The following is a 17,065-nucleotide window of genomic DNA, read 5'->3' as shown; positions in this document are numbered from 1 at the left end:
TTAGCTGTCTGGAGTTATGGTCCAGGGTCTCTTTACATGTTCTGCTTTAAGTCTTCACACCTACTTACTGCTCAATGTGAACCAATAGCAAGAGTTAAACATGTTAGCTAGAACCGTTTTAGTGTATTAGTGAAACATCTGTTGTATTTAAGCTTTAAATACCACTTAGAAGAAGTTTAAGCCTGTCCTTGTGAAGGGACTCAAAACAGCCTCTCTTTTTGACTCCTGAAGCACTTTGATTGGCATTTTTGCTAATTTTGCACTTTCACCGAGGAATACTGAATTGGCATAAGCTACTGCACCTTATTGTGAGACGGCATGAGCCTCTTTGCAACATTAAACATCTTTCAACCAAAGTACTTTGTTGTCTGGTAGTACTATGTTTGTATCTGAAGCTATGCATTTAGAAAGTCAGAAAATTCCATTAATTCAAGCTTATAGCCACAGGATGTAGCTGTTGTCACAGGAATAAAAAACATCTTTTTTTTTTATAATGATGGAAACAAAACTGCACATAAATCCACTCAATGAAAAGATATCTAATCTGTGAGAAAGTAAATGACTGAATACAACTGCGCATGGAAGAGCTCGAGGGCATTCAACCAAATATGGTAGGGGCGTGTAACAGGAAGCCTGGCATTAGTATATTTTCAGCAGCGCGGTTTCATTGCTTTCATTTCCTCATCATGAGTTGCAGAGAGAAATCTCGTCAGGCAAAGAGCCCTGACTCAACACAATGTTCGGACTCTAGAAAGGAGAAACGGGAAACCATCGGGAGGAAAAAGAAAGAGGATCCTCTGAAGCCAAACCATGCCAAAGAAAAGCCGCCTGTGAAGGAAACCACTAAAGAAAAGGGCAAACATTTGACGAGGGAGCATAGCAGAGAACAACAAACGCCTCCAGAGAAGACTAAAACCCAAATCCATTCCAGCAGGTCCACATCAGTGAAAAAACCTCCTTTGCATAGAGACCTGGAATCACAAGCTACAACAATGAGGTCAGAGACGGCAAAGGCTTCTCTCAAGACCACTAAACCTAAAGCTGGTGGTAAGGAAGAGACCCTAACTCGCTGTACCAAGGCTGCAGGAAAGATGGAAGGCGCACAACTTGAGGAGAAAAAGATAGATAGACCTTCAGGGGGGAAAAAAGAAACAGCTGCTGAAAAGTCCTGCGATACAGAACATGCTGACAAAATAAAGCCAAAGATGCTGAAGACAAGATCAGTTTCAGGGGACTCTGTCCTACAGTCTACTTTAGGAAAACTGAAGATTAGGGCAAAGGACAAATCAGATACGAGTAAAGTTGTGAATGATTTTATAGGAAACCTAATTAGGCATTTAAAAAAGGAAACCATATGTTTTCAAGACGTGGACGAACCGCTGCGCACAGGAAGCTATTATGAAAACCTTAAGGTGAGATACAACTGCTAACATTTTCTCAGATTTATTGAATGTGTTCCACAGCACAAACATTTTTAGAAATGCCATCATCTGGTAACCATAACGTCACTAAGTTATTTATGCCAAATGACATTCTTGTTCACACAGATCTTAGATCCTGACGAGTTTGACGTTATGCTTCCAATGCCGGTTGAACGAGTTCAGGTCGAACCATTTCGGGAAAACGGAGCCTTCTACAGCGTGGCATTAAAACGTGGCAATAGCCATTTAATGAAATTCCAGCAGAATGATGTTTTATCCGCAAGCGAAATGCTTCAAGAGTTCAGAAACGAAGTGAAGAAATTTGCCAAGGGATTTCCAGGTTAGTGCCCAACTTGGGGGCTTTGTTCTGCGTTTGCATTTTATGTCAAATTAACTTAATCAAACAAATATGTTACAGAAATTGTTTGATATGGTATGTGATAAGAATGCAAATATTTCATGAATATATCACATTTCCAGTAATTACATCCATTTTTCGGGGGGTGAGGTGAATATAAACCAGTCATCATTTTGTAATGAAAACTGTCTTTCTTGCTTTAGCGTGGACGATTGAGAGAAAAAAAGGAGGCTGCCCTGCAGTGACCTTGGCCCATAAAGTGGGCTCAGTCACCATTTCCCTCGATGTTGTTCTCTGTCTCAAAGTGACATCAAGCTGGCCGTCTTTCACCAGCGACGGCTTGAAAATTGACCAGTGGCTTGGGACTAAAGTGAAACGGGAGTACAAATGGAAACCTTACTACCTTGTGCCAAAATACGAAGGTAGAGGCAACGTGGAAAACGACGGCGTTCTTAACAAAGGTGAGTGCAACTTTACAGAACTTCTGAACTGAATTATCCAAGTGTTGGCAGACTGAAAAGAGGATTAGGAATGTCTAATACAAGAAGATTAAAGAGTTTACATGCTATCTTACTAGACAAGCCTTACACTGCAGCTAATGGACTGTTTTGTCTTTCCATCGCAGATGTCTGGCGGATTTCATTCTCCCACATTGAGAAGGATATTATAAAGAAACATGGATCGGAGAAGACATGCTGTGAAAGAGGGGGAGCAAGCTGCTGCAGGCAAGACTGCTTACACATATTTTGCAAACACTATTTTTTTTTATGTAATTAACATAATTACAGAATTAAAGACAGCCTCGGCAAAAGATATAACCAGATTTTCTTTGATGGAAAATCCAGGCCCTCTGATAACATTTTTTTTAATCACGTGTGGGATTCATAATCTCAAAACTTTTTTCAGTTCTTTATCAATTCTCAAGTGTATTTATTCGAGTTTTTTTTTTATCCAGAAAACACTGTCTGAAGCTCCTCAAGCATCTCCTGCATCTGCTGAAGGAAAACGACCCTTCACTTGCCAAGTTCTGCTCCTACCACGCCAAGACGACGCTCCTGCACGCCTGCTGCTCCAGAACCAGAGACAGCGACTGGGGAGCGTCAGATCTCAGTCGGTGCTTCGGCCTGCTCCTGCAGGACTTCGAAAGCCACCTGAGACGTGGTGAACTCTACAACTTCTTCATCCCCAGTCAGAACCTTCTCTCTGGTCTGGGGAAAACCCGCTGCAAGCATTTGGCAGACTGCGTCAAGGAGCAACGAGAAAACGGCTTCCCCATCTTTGACGCATATCTTCAAAATCCGTGTTAAGCGACAGAACGGGAAATTCTGATCCCGAGCTCAACGTTCATGTCAGATCAATTTCACTGATGTGAGAGAGATTTTACTGGGGGGTTTTTTCCTGTTAAAAAACAAAACAAAAAAACTAAATTATTTAAATATTTCTTTTTTATTAAATATTTAAAGAAACGGAGTTTCTATTGTTTCCACTAATTCCTCTTAAGAAACACTATATAAACACATTTACAATCGCAGTAGTTATTTTTACGTCACATAGATCTGCTTTTAATATTACAAAGGTTCAGGGGTTTATTAACATTTGAATGAAATATATTCATAATCAGCAGATTAACCTACTGCAATGGCCCCAATGAAATCTGCTGTACAAGCGTTAGTTGTCCACCTATTAATTTTTTCCCCCAGTCTACAAACTTATACCAGATTGGTTCTGATTCACAACACGAGATGTTAACCACTCCTATCAACACAATCCCACTCAGGTCCTTGGTGGCTTCGTCTTAGTCGTACCTTGTTCATGAGGTGAAACTGGATGTTGCAAAGTCATTTTCTTATGTAATCCATTGTGCATATTTGTTTAATGATAAAAAAATACCAGTTACACTAATAATAAAGGGGGAAAAGTCATCTGGTGACTGATATTTATGCACCGTTTAGTTTTTACTAAATGAACCCAAATAAACATTTTACAGTGTAGCCATTTGCATGTTTTGTGGTTGTCTAATGACCAACTCTGCAAAATTTTATTTGGGTGGCATAAAACGATCTCACATTTTGAGTTATAAACCGTCATCTGATTTAAATGTTCTGGGAATGCAATTTTCTTCTAATGTGAAATTGAACTTTGGCCCCATCTCCATAAGTTTTGGCATTTTATCAAAGTTCACTGTTATTCAGTTTACCTGTTTTTTTTGTGTGATTTTTTTTGCAATGCATCACCATCTCCTTCCCTTAGTGACGCATTTATGCTGCTTAATGTCGATGTTTTTCTTTGTAAGATTATAAAATTTGGATTAAAATAAAGTAAAAATAAAAAAGAAACTGAACTCTAGCATTTCTTTGACATGCGGCTCATGTTGTGATTGCGGGCATTACTGGGTGGCCATATATAATCCAACCTGCTCGGGAAGGGGAATAAATCAGTCATTTGTAAAAGATTTCTGTTTGATTCCTGATAGAAGGCGACTGGCACACAGCAGTTCTCACAAGACCTTACAGTAATCCACATCTTAAGTTAAATATGTCCAATCCACAAAGATAACTGCTTTATATTACACCAGTTGCATAAATAATAAGAAATAAGCATGTACTGGAATAAAATGTACCTGCAAAACAGGTTAAATAAATTAGCAAAACAGAAACTTACAGCTTTCTTGGTCTCATGGTAATTTATAAGGACGTTAAGAATTACTCATACAAGATAATCATCACAGCCACTGAATCACTGAACGTTACGACATTCAGTGACTTTATGACGTTCACAGAATTTACAGCTTTAAGTTAGTGTTGGAAGGCAATTACATTAGTTACTCTATATGCTGCACAAGAGCCTTCATGCTGTGGGTCAACTAAAATCTTACCTTTGAGTTTGGTAGAAAGGTAATGATTATGAAGTTTTATTTGTTTTGCTTCTTCAGTCTTTTCAAACTTATCGTGACCATGCTGGCCTCTCAGGAGGACTGTGTCTGTTTAAGTGTTGGAAGACTCTACATTCACTGCACCACTGCCTTCTTGCCGTGGTTAAAAGTGAAGAAAAGATCATTTACAGGGTTGGGAAAATAGTAATGTTTTGAAGTTTAATTTATTTTCCTTATCTTTTCAGTCTGCAAAATTCTTGATACAGTTGAAAGACAGGAAGCAATAGAAATTAAACATTTTGTTTTTTTCCTTTACAATTACAGAATACCTCGACCTTTGTAATTAAATATTTTGAACGACAACTTAAGATGCACACTGGACAGGATGTTTCTTCAAAAAGAGAATTTATTTAACACGTTTCCCCCCCAAAAAAATTCCACACATATTCAGTCTATAGAAACAAGGCTGATGACACAGAAAAAACAAACACTGGACTAAGAACAGTGCAATCTGTTAACCTTTAAACTTGTATGAAAAACAATAATGATGTCTACCTGGCAAAACAGACATTTTTTAAAATAAATTTTAAGCAAAAGAATAAAAAAAACTTATGTACAATCAAAAGAAATTACAGCCAGCTTTAGACTGTATTCCAACCTGCTGAGAAAGAAAAAAAAACAAAATGTCACATTTCCAAAGTAACACAAAAATACATTTTCATTATTTTCTGTTTTTACTAATAGTCTGTGTGTCACATTTTTATTGACGTTCACCAATCTTAATAGTTTAGTGCTGCATGACGGTACATTTTCCTCTTACGCTATAAATACACTAACCTCATGATACAATACGCGGTATCGTATATTGTGATATATCACAATATACAGCAAATGATATTATTCAATACATTTTTATGATTTTATGAAAGATTTTAGAGAAACAAAGTGATTTTGGTGACATTTTGTGACTGTTCCAGACTTGGATTGAATTAATTTAATAGATGTTTTTGTTATACATTTGCTTTGTTAAAATGCTAATTGTGTGACTTTGTGTATTTGCTTATGCAGACAAGAAACTTTTTTTTATGTCTTATTCACTTATATTATTCAATGTAATTTATCCATTTTATTTCATTAATTAATTGTAACTGGTTGTTTCATTGCATGTCATTTTTAATGTACATGTGCAACTGGGTAAAAAATGTCATGTCTGATAGCTGTCATTTCATTCATATGAATTTGACACAAAACTCAAAGTAGGATTTAATGCATCGATACTCGCAGATGAAAAATCGATACTTTTTGAAGAAAAAAAAAAATATCGATAAATATCGTAAAATTACACAGTCCTATTCACATGGTTGTTTAGCGCAGGGGTGTTCACGTCCAGTCCTCGAGAGATACCGTCAGATGGATCCATACTCCAACAGACCGGGATCAGCTCTGAACAGGCCTGGGAACGAGCCATTCATTTGATTCAGGTGTGTTGGAGCAGGGAAGCATCTGAAAGTTGCAGGACGGCAGCTCTCGAGGACTGGATCTGAGCTTTAGAGAGCGTGCAAACTTACATCTCCAGAGATTAGAATCGCCAGTTTTGGCCTCTGTCATTGCCGTCTCTCCGTCCACCGCCTCCTCTTCCACCCCATCCATGTCCTCTTGGAGTATACATCTCTCTCTCCATCTTGTGCTTCTCGTATCTCTCTGCCATCAGCACCAAGTCTTCTGGGACGTCCTGAAACAACATCATGTGATGTGGGTTGCTACCCAACATTTACACATTCAGATACTGCACCAAATGCCAGCATTGTTGGTGCCTTCCCTTAAATGTTGCATATATAATTTAGATTTCATATCATTACAAGTCAGTTACATCAATGTCATTGAATAACCTTCCTTTGTTGACTGATATACATACATTTATTGGTCAATGTTTAGGGCAACACTTTTCAGTATTGATATTTTCCATTTAAACGTTCTGATAAACAATTTGCAAGTATTTACTTGTCCTGCTCTCTCCAGGATAGAAATCAGCTCTGCGGCCATCCTCCAGTTATCTCTAGTTAACAGAGTAACAGCAGCACCGGATCGTCTGGAATAAAAATGCATCCCCGTCACAACTAACCCAGAGTAAGATAAGGTTACACATGTGATGGTTAACACCGTCGATCTCTTACCCTGCTCGGCCTGTTCGGCCCACACGGTGGACGTACTCTTCGATGTTTCTTGGGAAGTCGTAGTTAAAAACATGCGTGATGTCATGGACATCCAACCCTCTGGAGGCCAGATCTGTGGCGACCAGGATGCGAACCCGACCTGAAAAAGTGAACACAAACACTAAGGGTGCATTCACACCAGCCCTGCGTAGTCTGCTTTAATTGAACTCTGGTTTGTTTGCCTTTAAAGTCCAGTTTGTTTGGAGAGGTCTGAATGTGCAATCAAACTCTGACGGGGAACAAAATAGCAAATTCTGGTGTAGTTTGAATTTTTATGTAAATTCTAAGCGGACTGGAAACCACCCCAAAAGCAGGAAGTGGACTATAACGCAGGGAATTCTAGGTAAATAAACCCAAAACAAAGTCTAGCAAAATTCAATGTATTTTTCTGTTAATTAATGTGGTAGACCAGCAGTTCCTTAATTGGGAAGTGGAAGGAAATGGTTCAAGCCTTTTACGAGTAAAAACCTAAATATTGTGGCATGCATTTGTATTATGCGCCATTAATTTGACCTTTCTAAATCAGTGATTCCCCAACCCTGATCCTCAGGGCACACTGCTCTGTACGTTTAAGGCGTTTCCTTGTTTCAGCCGAGTTGATTTCAATTGATGGCAGATTAACAGGCAATGGCTGAACTGCAATCAGCTGAATCAGGTGCATTAAAGCAGGGAAACATCTACAACATGCAGGACAGCCTGAAGGACCAGGGTTGGGAAACACTGGCACTAAATGAAGTCCGGTGCAACAAATTGTTTTCAAAAAGGACTGGTTTGGGGGGGAAAAGTCTTATTTAACAAAGTATTTATCAATATCAAATCTATTTAAAATATGTCTGATTTAAGATCTATCAAGTGCCACCATGAATGAAATTTACGTCAGAAAAAAAAAACACTCCAAATATAGGAGATGTCTGGGAGAACTTACAGAATTACAATTAAGCACAGCAAACACTGTGAACTCAGCTTTGTGCCCAAGAAAAAGCAAAAAAAGCAGGCTAGAATTAGCAGATAATTACTGATTTTTGTGATTGTAATAATTGAATCACAGAATGCAATGAAGGTGTCATGTGCACAAAAAAAAGTAGTTTAAGACCTGTAATGAACATATTTAAGGCCAACAGACATTGTTTTAAATTAAATTTTAATCAAACAAATTTAGGACTTTTAAATGTTGAAAATTAATAAATGACGGTTTTCTGACATACTCTCCTTAAAGTCCCGGAGAGCCTCTTCCCGGGAGCTTTGTTCGCGGTCTCCATGGAGACACTGCACAGCAATACCTTGCAGAGACATGTCACTCGACAGGTCGTCTGCACTGGTTTCACAGAAACACAAACACAGAGGGCACACAGTCGGTGCAGGTTCCAACAGTAGTTGTGGCTCATCTTTTAAAAGAAGTGGTCATCTCCTCACTCACGTAATCTTCTTGCCCACAAAGATTAAGACTTTATCCTGGGGTTGCATGTTCCTGATGAAGTCAAAAACATACATCTTTTTCTCCTCCTCCTTAACAATCTCTAGGGTCTGCTGCACCGTGTTTACTGCCTGATGCACAGATGGAGAGACGCAAAGCATGAAGCACGGGGAAACAAAAGACGAAATAAAAGTGAAGCACAAACAGAATGTTTTCACTTCCTCTTACAGCCAAGTCCAGAGTTCCCACATAAACCATCATGGGATTCTTTAAATAGGATTTAGCCAATCTTCTTACACCTGTGGGCCAGGTGGCACTGAAACATGAAGCCAACAATAGCAGTTCAGTTTTCAGTCTTTTACATCATACATTTGATATTAAATTGGGAAGGAAACTGAAACACCAGGAAGAATATTTACAGTTAGCTAAGAATAAGCAGTGAAAGGATTCTTTACATTACTTTCTATTGTTAGAAACATCCTTAAATGTCTGATTAAATTATATCTGATGCTTCTCAAAATCCAACTTCTTTTCAGCCATGATGAAACATTTTTATGTTCATAAACACAGATTACTCCAGCAAAGCTATTTTGGCCAACTCCTCAAGAGCTGCCCGATCGTCTTTGCTCTGGATTAAGTACTAATGTCCCTACTATGATTAAAAACTGAGGTATACCTGGTCATGACTGTCTGCCGGTCTGGACGAATGTCCAGCAGAATCTTCAGAATCTGCGGTTCGAAGCCCATGTCGAGCATGCGGTCAGCCTCGTCCAGCACCTTTCCCCCCCACCCCAACAATCACTTCAGCATCAAAACTTTTCCAAACGGCATGTAAAAGTAGATAAAAGTTCAGATTTAAACCTTTTCAGTACAAGAATTTCTAAAAAACACAATCGTCGAAAAGAAAGAGGCATTCTGTACTGCAAATGTTGGAAAAGAAAAAGCAATAAAAGCTGACCAAGTAGGTGATGGAGCGTAGATTGATGAGGTCGTTCATCTGTAAGTCGTTGAGTCGGCCAGGTGTAGCGATCACGATGTCCACGCCGCTCTTCACCAGGTTGATCTGTCCTCTTCTGTCTCCCCCTCCGTAGACACAGATGCTAAGAGACGGAGGAAAAGAAGGACACTGTGATTCTATCAAAGCACAAGTAACTGATCCTTTACCACAGGTTTACCTTTTGTATCCTTTGAAGCTGTACTTGCTGCACTCTGCTTCAATCTGTAGAGCAAGTTCTCTGGTCGGGGTCAGCACCAACATGCCCGGGCCTCCCCTTTCAGCTCTGCGTCTATTGTTGAAACGAGAACACAAGGGTTTTAATAAATGCACAAAAAATAATCCACATGATCATTTTCATGAAAGCAAAAAAGTTCTGAACTCACACAGGCTGTCCGTCCATATGAATGAAGCCCGGCAGCAGGTAGGCCAGAGTTTTCCCTGTTCCTGTCTGAGCAATCGCTATCAGGTCCTCCCCGATGAGAAGCACCGGCCAGGCCTGAGACTGGTCAACGGGTTGTGCAGCAGGTCATCAACCATGTTAATACAAGCTGCACTTTTACCAAATTAAGTAACTTCAAAATGTACACAGGTGTTCAAGTCGGTTCTTAAATGGCGTGTAAATCCTAATGGTCCTCATTTGAACTTAATGAAAGGACCAGAGTTTGGTCATGTTCGGTTGACAAAATAGAAACTTTGGCTTAATTACTGGGAAAAATGGAAGCTGATAAAACTTTAGCAAAACTCCTTTGAGGGTTTTGGTTCAAGGCCACAGGGGTTTCTTTGTAAGAAGCCTGAGAAAGAGACTCCCTGAGATGAGGGAGTTGGAGGGGAGGTGCCGTTTACGTGACTGAAGATGATATCAAAGAGAACTGTGTCAAGTTTCACTTCTTCATTTTCTTCCTTCTCTAGCCTGATCTCTGAGAATAAATGATTCTGCTATTACTTTGATTTTATAAATTTAATTATTATTTATTGATTTTATAAGTTAATTAAATCAAAAATATCCACATATAAATTGTTCTGAGACTCTTTGTTGGTACTTCTGATGTGGTGCAGTAAAATCAGCAACAGAGTTGGGCTTTATGAAACCGAAACAATGACTGAAAGGTCTGTTCAGAACAATCACTTGCTCAAGCTCACCTGTGCAGATAAGCTGTGCAATAAACCTAGTGCTTCAGCGCAAAGCAGAAATAATGTTAATGATACCAGCACAATGTAGAGTTATCTAAACATCCCATTTTAATATTAAATCTCTCCTCTTCTGTTATTGTGAAATAAAAGGCAAACTTAACAGGATGACAATGCAGTTTAATTTCATCCTACATCCGTATAAAAATTTGACAAAACATGAACATAATCAGGCTTTCTGCAGATCAAATTTAAAACTTAAGACTGATAGTGTCTTAAGTTAAGTCTGATAATGTAAACTTGAAGTACGTTTAAGGCAACAGAAGTGAGCCAGAGGCAAAAACGAACAATGTCCAGCCAACTGGTGATACATTTGCACTTACCCATGATGGATGCAAAAAAGCTAAGCTCATATTTATGTCTAAACGCATCAATTTATGGCTTTTTAAAGATGCATGGACACCTTGATGAGTGAGGGTTTAAGGAATATTTACTTGGTGACAGTAAATATTTAGACATCTACTACTTAGAAAAGAAATAAAAACAATCAGACGTTATTGAAAAGTCACAGAGATTGTTAGACGATGCAAACAAAAGAGAGAAGAGAAAAACATCCACCTTTGATGTTTAGAGAAGCTTAAAAAGAGCAACTTCAGAGTAGAGGAAGAAAAATAGTGAAACCTGAATGTGCCATGCTTCGTCAAGAGGAAATGGAAAATATTTAGTGGCGATTCACACACAAGAATCTGGTTTCACTTTTTGACAATAAGAGAGGTACTTTCTACATACAAAGAAAAAAAAGAAGTTCTCCCAGCTGTTAGTGCCATTCGTGCACTTTCATTTCTTCTGATGGGGACTACAGATACGAATTTCATAAATGGGCCTAAAGCAGATAAGGATTCCCAACAATGCCGCTATGGAGTACTTTCAAAACTAAATCGCTCCTGGGCATTCTCCTTGCTGCACCTGGCCACACATGTAGTGACAGTTTACTGGTAAAAGTGCAGGGCCATTTGCATTGAGTCTGAGCTTAGCTCAACACTCCGAAACAGAAAAAAATGCACCAATGTTAGTCTGATAGCACCGCTCTAAAGTTTGTTTCATCTGCTGATGAGAATGTTTCATTTTGTTCTAAGAATAGGATTTGTGTAAAAAAAAAAAGAAAAAAAAAAAGATAACTGAAAACATGTTATTTCATGAAATTGTGTAAGTGCTTGGATAATACCTGGATGGGGGTTGGCTTGACAAAACCAACACGCTCAATATTCTCCATAATCTCTGGATACGGTTGGAAAGCCTCCAGAAACGTACGACAGGGATTAGGAATGGGTCGCTTCTCTCCCTCCTCCTTTATGTCATCTACAAATATATTGTTATTTTCCTTCCTGTAAAAATAGGGGAAAATTTGTTTCACATCACAAAGTGGTCAGATTTGGTTTACTGTATTTAAAGAGGCAGCAGGCAGATTGTTTTCTGTGGTAAATACATTTATTATCCAGTGTTTAGGACTTGATCAGAAAATTCAAAACTGACAAAAAGGCAAACAGCTTTACTAATGGTACAAAAAATATTAAGCCTCTGTTGTTAGGTACTTTGACGGTAATATTTTAAAAAATTCCCCACAGACAACTTTTTCTGTTTAGTACCAGTATTAGCAAATGTCAGGGGAAATCAGCAGAGAACAGCCAAGTGCTTCCACAGGACAGACGCAAACATCTGGAGGACAGACGCAAATATCCGGCCTGCGGCTCACATACCAACTCTGAAAGAGCACTTCCTGCAGTTCATGTTCTTATGTGGTTTAAGCCACACAAAGTAGACAATTAAAAGATGACTGAGCGCCTTGCCTGGGTGTCAGGTTCTGTCTGTTTCAGCAGACAAGAAAAAGCATTTTGCCTGCTGTAGCTGTAAGGTTCCCCCTTACACTTCTTAAAATTGCTGCTCATTAAATACAATATTATTAGTTTTGGTCACTGATGTTAGTATAAGTCGGACAATAAAAGAAGAATCTAGAGGAAGCTTCAGTGTTTGAGAATAAAATTGGATTTTTATCTATAATAAAAGGAACAGCCAGATGTAAAAAAAAAAAGAAAAAAAAAAGAAGTTACCTCCATGCAGCGACTTCATCAGGTGTGAGCATGGACACACTCGCTGCTTCTGTGTAAAAGTTCTTCTTCAGCGGTGGGAGGTCTGAGAAAAGTTTGAGAACATCAATAGGAGCTCGATCAAACTCATGGATGACACGCATATATTTTGTTTTCACTGGAATCATTATTTACACTTGGGTACATAACGCCAAAGCAGTTCAGCAATAAAACGCATTACTGACTGAACTCGGCGTGAATCGGCTGCCCCACCTTTCCACTTCAGCTCCTCAAATTTTTTCCTGTTTTGTCGGATGTCGTTCCAGTCAATGGCCGACGATGTCGGGCTGTCGCTTGCAGCCTGCGGCGCCTCCTTCGACCAGGCGGAGTCGTTCCTGTTCATCCCTCCTGTACCCGCTCTTCCTCCAAACCTTTCCCCGTCACTGTACCGGCCTCTACCTGGACCTCAGAAACAAAACGCAGTACCAAGAACTTGAAGAAAGTGTATTGACCACCAGCAGCAGGAAAAGGAAACTCGATGTTTGACCAGAAAGTAGTACTCTTTTTTTTTTTTTTTGGAGTCTTTCTTTGCACATCCTCCGAATCTACAAATTATGGATCTGGCTAACTGGTCTCTCAATGCAATTGATCAAATTTTCTCAACGAGAAGAATGAAGGCTAAGGAGAAGGGATTAGGTGTATTTTACAGAACAACACACTGATTAACACGTTATATTGTAGGAAAATAAGCCTTTTAACTCATGGTCTTGCAGGCCCAGATGTTCACCCTTACAAAACTGCCATAAGTAATTCAGTTTATTTGTAGTGGATGTCAGTTTTTTTACTTCATGTTTTTTATTTAATCACCATAATATTGTTTAAAGCTCCAGCTTGAAGCCTTATCAGTTAGTTTTCCCCAGTGAAAGTAAAATTCACCACTTCCAAAAGAGACCAATATGTACCGTAAGTAGAAGAGCCGCCTGCAGTCAGGTCTTCAATCATTCCTCTGGCCTTTTGCTGAGCAGCGGACGAACCAGAGATGGACACTTCTCCATCGTAATCTCCCCTGGTAATCTTTAAAACCAAAACAAAAAATATTTACATTTTACACTGGAAATATCCTAAGACATGCTCTCAACTGTGTCTTAAAGTTACATTTTAAATAAAGTATTCAGGAACACAGACTAACTTATAAGTGTGCAGTTTCTGTTTAAATATAACTCAGGTTTTTATACGTTCATTTACTTCCTGTTGGGAAAAACGTTGGTGCCTCACTTTTGTTTCAACAAAACCATTTTTGATTCGTGTTTAGCTGGATGTCTGTTCAACTTAGACTGATAGTTTGTAAGTTGTTTTTAATAACATATCAATAATAAAATCTGAGGGTTTGATACAAAAGCAAATGGTTTTCTAACCCATGGATAAGATCTTTCATGTGGAAGATTCTAAAAATAATAGTAAGACTGGAATGCTTGTTGCAAGCTTGATTTTGACCCTTAAAACAAGCATTAAAAAAAAAAAGATTAAACAATACATTTCATAGTTATTGTTATGGGTAGATTTTTAAAATAGTCAAATTACCACAGCTGGTAAAGTCCAATCCAGTAAACATGTGGCTTACTGAAATGGTGTCCAAACCTTTTGCCAAGAGAGCTTGAGTTGCTAAGTTGAAAGACCGTAGGGCCACTAAAATATATTTTCTTCACATTTTAAAACAAAGTTTTATCTGCTCAATAGTAAAATAAAAAAGGTACATTTTAATAAAGTCAACAACAAATTTTTGTGGAAAACAGAACTGTAAATCGCTCTAGATACAAAACATAAGAAAGGTCTGGCAAACAAGCCCACAGTTTCTACAGTTTTTTTGGTTGATTGTTTTCCTACCCCAGAAACAAGATCTCCCTTTGAGAAAAAGTGGGTCGATGTACTTCGTGGTTCTAGTTACCCCAAAATTAAGATAAATACAAAAACGTCCTTAATAAACGGGAACCTATTTTTTTGTAACTTATGCAATAAGCAGTTGTAATTCAACCCCAAAGCGTTTCCAGTGTGCAACGAGGACGCCGTTTCTGGCGGTCCTACTCGCTTCCTGTTAGCACTTGCCTTGATCCGAGCACCGCTGCTCTCTTCAAGTTCACGAATTTTAGCTCCGCCGCGACCTGTGAACACAGTTCAATGTTAAACCTTAACAAGCCAGACTTCAAAACACAAATAAAACATTTAAAAGTGTTTTTGCCCGATTCAGTAAAATTAGCCGCTTAAGAAACGGTAAATATTTAAATGGGGAAGAAGTTAAAACGGTAGAAAATAATTAACTTAGCATAATTAGCAGACCAAATAGCAACGTCTGTTTTAAGCTGAGTTCAGGTTTTAAGCTTACCAATTATCCTTCCAATGGACATATTTTCCACTTTGAAAGTAAGAGATTGGAATCCGTCGGACATTTCGTTCCCTCTCCGACGGTCTCCAGGCCCCCCGCCGCGGTCTGTTTCACCTCTTCGGCTCCTGAACTCGAACGCATCTCGGCGGCGCTCAACTCTCGCCTCGTTCGGTTCTCTAGACCAGGTTTGACTTTTTAGACCGGAATAAACACTTCCATCTCCTTGGCTATCTTTTCCCAAACACGTGTTGTTAGTCGCAGATAGTTTAGGGGCAGGTTTCTCAATGGCAACACCGTGCTTGTCGTACTCGTCCTCCCAGTCAGACATTTTAAATTCTGCTGCGCCACCATCAACCCTGAAGTCTCAAAGAAATCTTTCTCACTTCCTGTCTGGGCAGGAACCAGTTAAATATACGTTTATGTTTTTGCGTGTGTGTAATTTTGTGCATTTTATAAGATTATACATGTGGAAGAAGTATTTGTCTTATTGTCTTTTAAATTAAATGACTAATGCATGGTGTGTTTTTTACGGTGTTTTTGAACGGAATTTGATTTGATGATTAGGGACTGATAGTTGCAATAAGGTGTTCAACTGATAGTTGCAATAAGGTGTTCAACTTCACTTCAGAAACAAAATAATGCAACTTTATTAGCATCGTGCTATGTTTTATTTTTATTTATTATATTATTATTATTTTAGCATTAGTTCATAATACATTACATTAAATTCACTGAAAGATCCTGTGGTGTCTGGTGAAAGTTCCCTTCCAGCTGCCAGAAAGCTCTGCTGCAGTTGAAACTAAATGATAAACGTTCAGGGAAAGTTGCATTGTGAAAGTTATGGTTACTTTTCATGTAACCTTTTGAGAAATGTTCCCTGAAGGTTCTCTAAAGAAAAGTTGCAGATAACTTTCAAGAACACTTGATTCTTCCAAGAAAAACGGTGTGTTGAAACTTATGTTCAGGGGGATGTTCCTTAGGGTTAACCTGTATTGAATGAAGGTTATATGCTTTTTTTTATGTTTAGGGAATATATCTGCTGTGAAAATAATCATAAAGACCAACCATAAAGAATTTTGTAGTCATCATTCAGGGAACTCTCCAAGAAAACATTCATTGATAGTTACACTGTAAATGTTAAAACTAACCTCTGGAGAAGTTTTCTGGACGTTGACTTTCACTGAACTTCCCTTAAACCATTCGTTAAATATTCTACTCTATTAGAGCTTTGGAAAAATATATTTTTTGGTTCTATCTGGTGAAGTTGATGAATACTGGATAGATGTGACTCCCCCTTAAAATGATTTAGAAAACATGCGAGAAACAGTTTTGTTAATCCATACTTTATTAATGAATAATAAAATCATTTTTGCATTTCTCATCCAGAGAATATAATGTGCACTTTAATAAATTAATTTCAAAGAAATAACAATGTTAACATCATCAAGCTTTAAGGCCAGCTGTGTCATAAATTACTGTTCAAACAGTAGAGAAATTAAGTATTTTCGGCCATTGAAGTCATCAAGTCTCAGGCTTAACGCCACACGACTGGATGCCCAGTTCAAGATGAGCAGTTTGACTTAAGTACAATCTGATATAATAGGTTGTAGGCGATGTATGGAAATAAAAGCAGTTCTTTCAGCAAAAAGGCACCCTTAAGCAATTTACAGATTGCAAACATTAGCATGTCACATGGGAAGTATAGCCTCTTTAGTTCCTCAGCATTCTAGCTATCTGAGTCGATTGGCTGATAAAGTTTCCCAGTCAACCATTAAACACATTACATCTGTTCCAAAATCATGCAGGCATGAACATACCATGTCACATTGCCAGACCCCAGCATTCACTAGAAGCTGCACTGTTTGTGATGAGAATGTTTTCTTTGCACCAGAATGAAATTTTATATGGATTAAAGAGCTTTACAAAAATCACACAAATGCTAATTGTTACCATTTTTTCTGAAAATAATACTTGCTCTAACCTTCAGTGTTAAATTAATTAGCAATCCGCTTCCAAAACGGGGGCAAACGCAGAGGAAGTTACGACGTCAATAAAGGAAGTAACTGACAGTAAAACATATTTTAAGACAAGAGTGACTGTGCCAAAAATGAACCAATATCCAAATCAAACACAGAAGATATTAAAATGACTGAAATAGTTGGTGGAGGAGTAAAAAAAAACTATATATATATGAAATA

The 17,065-nt window shown here is 38.4% G+C and overlaps 2 protein-coding genes across 5 annotated transcripts; one reads left to right on the top strand and one right to left on the bottom strand.

The window, feature by feature from the left end:
- The first annotated feature begins 5 nt into the window (after positions 1 to 5).
- cgasa (cyclic GMP-AMP synthase a) lies at positions 6 to 4,120 on the top strand. Of its 2 annotated transcripts, none has more exons than XM_007551100.2 (5): positions 6 to 1,412; positions 1,548 to 1,761; positions 2,085 to 2,240; positions 2,405 to 2,504; positions 2,735 to 4,120. In XM_007551100.2, the coding sequence occupies exons 1-5, from the start codon at positions 579 to 581 to the stop codon at positions 3,084 to 3,086; spliced, it is 1,656 nt and encodes a 551-aa protein (XP_007551162.2). In that variant the 5' UTR covers positions 6 to 578; the 3' UTR covers positions 3,087 to 4,120. The 2 variants fall into 2 exon arrangements, with proteins under 2 accessions (XP_007551162.2, XP_007551161.2); XM_007551099.2 differs by having other exon boundaries at positions 1,983 to 2,240.
- Positions 4,121 to 5,003: 883 nt separating this feature from the next.
- Positions 5,004 to 15,250, bottom strand: ddx43 (DEAD (Asp-Glu-Ala-Asp) box polypeptide 43). Of its 3 annotated transcripts, none has more exons than XM_007551097.2 (17): positions 14,868 to 15,250; positions 14,591 to 14,646; positions 13,450 to 13,561; positions 12,761 to 12,952; positions 12,512 to 12,593; positions 11,629 to 11,788; positions 9,659 to 9,777; positions 9,454 to 9,564; positions 9,237 to 9,378; positions 8,955 to 9,055; positions 8,507 to 8,594; positions 8,282 to 8,409; positions 8,070 to 8,179; positions 6,826 to 6,964; positions 6,653 to 6,740; positions 6,220 to 6,383; positions 5,004 to 5,312 (listed from the first exon to the last, which is right to left on the bottom strand). In XM_007551097.2, the coding sequence occupies exons 1-16, from the start codon at positions 15,193 to 15,195 to the stop codon at positions 6,231 to 6,233; spliced, it is 2,109 nt and encodes a 702-aa protein (XP_007551159.1). In that variant the 5' UTR covers positions 15,196 to 15,250; the 3' UTR covers positions 5,004 to 5,312; positions 6,220 to 6,230. The 3 variants fall into 3 exon arrangements, with proteins under 3 accessions (XP_007551159.1, XP_016526444.1, XP_007551160.1); XM_016670958.1 differs by having other exon boundaries at positions 5,004 to 5,309; XM_007551098.2 differs by having other exon boundaries at positions 12,761 to 12,946.
- Between the last annotated feature and the right edge of the window lie 1,815 nt (positions 15,251 to 17,065).

Source organism: Poecilia formosa, unplaced genomic scaffold (assembly GCF_000485575.1).
Source record: "Poecilia formosa unplaced genomic scaffold, Poecilia_formosa-5.1.2 Scaffold40, whole genome shotgun sequence".
In the NCBI taxonomy this organism is placed as follows: domain Eukaryota; kingdom Metazoa; phylum Chordata; class Actinopteri; order Cyprinodontiformes; family Poeciliidae; genus Poecilia; species Poecilia formosa.
This window is presented reverse-complemented; position numbering and strand designations above follow the sequence as displayed.

Bases quoted from the DNA above. Each gene is read 5' to 3' on its own strand.
- cgasa (XM_007551099.2), top strand. From the start codon at position 579: ATGGAAGAGCTCGAGGGCATTCAACCAAATATGGTAGGGGCGTGTAAC. The intron at 1,413-1,547 runs GTGAGATACAAC...TTGTTCACACAG, and splicing joins GCTATTATGAAAACCTTAAG to ATCTTAGATCCTGACGAGTT. The intron at 2,241-2,404 runs GTGAGTGCAACT...TTTCCATCGCAG, and splicing joins CGACGGCGTTCTTAACAAAG to ATGTCTGGCGGATTTCATTC.
- ddx43 (XM_007551097.2), bottom strand. From the start codon at position 15,195: ATGTCTGACTGGGAGGACGAGTACGACAAGCACGGTGTTGCCATTGAG. The intron at 12,953-13,449 runs GTACATATTGGT...TTTGTTTCTGAG, and splicing joins AGGCGGCTCTTCTACTTACG to GTCCAGGTAGAGGCCGGTAC. The intron at 6,741-6,825 runs GTAAGAGATCGA...TTTTTATTCCAG, and splicing joins GGCCGAACAGGCCGAGCAGG to ACGATCCGGTGCTGCTGTTA.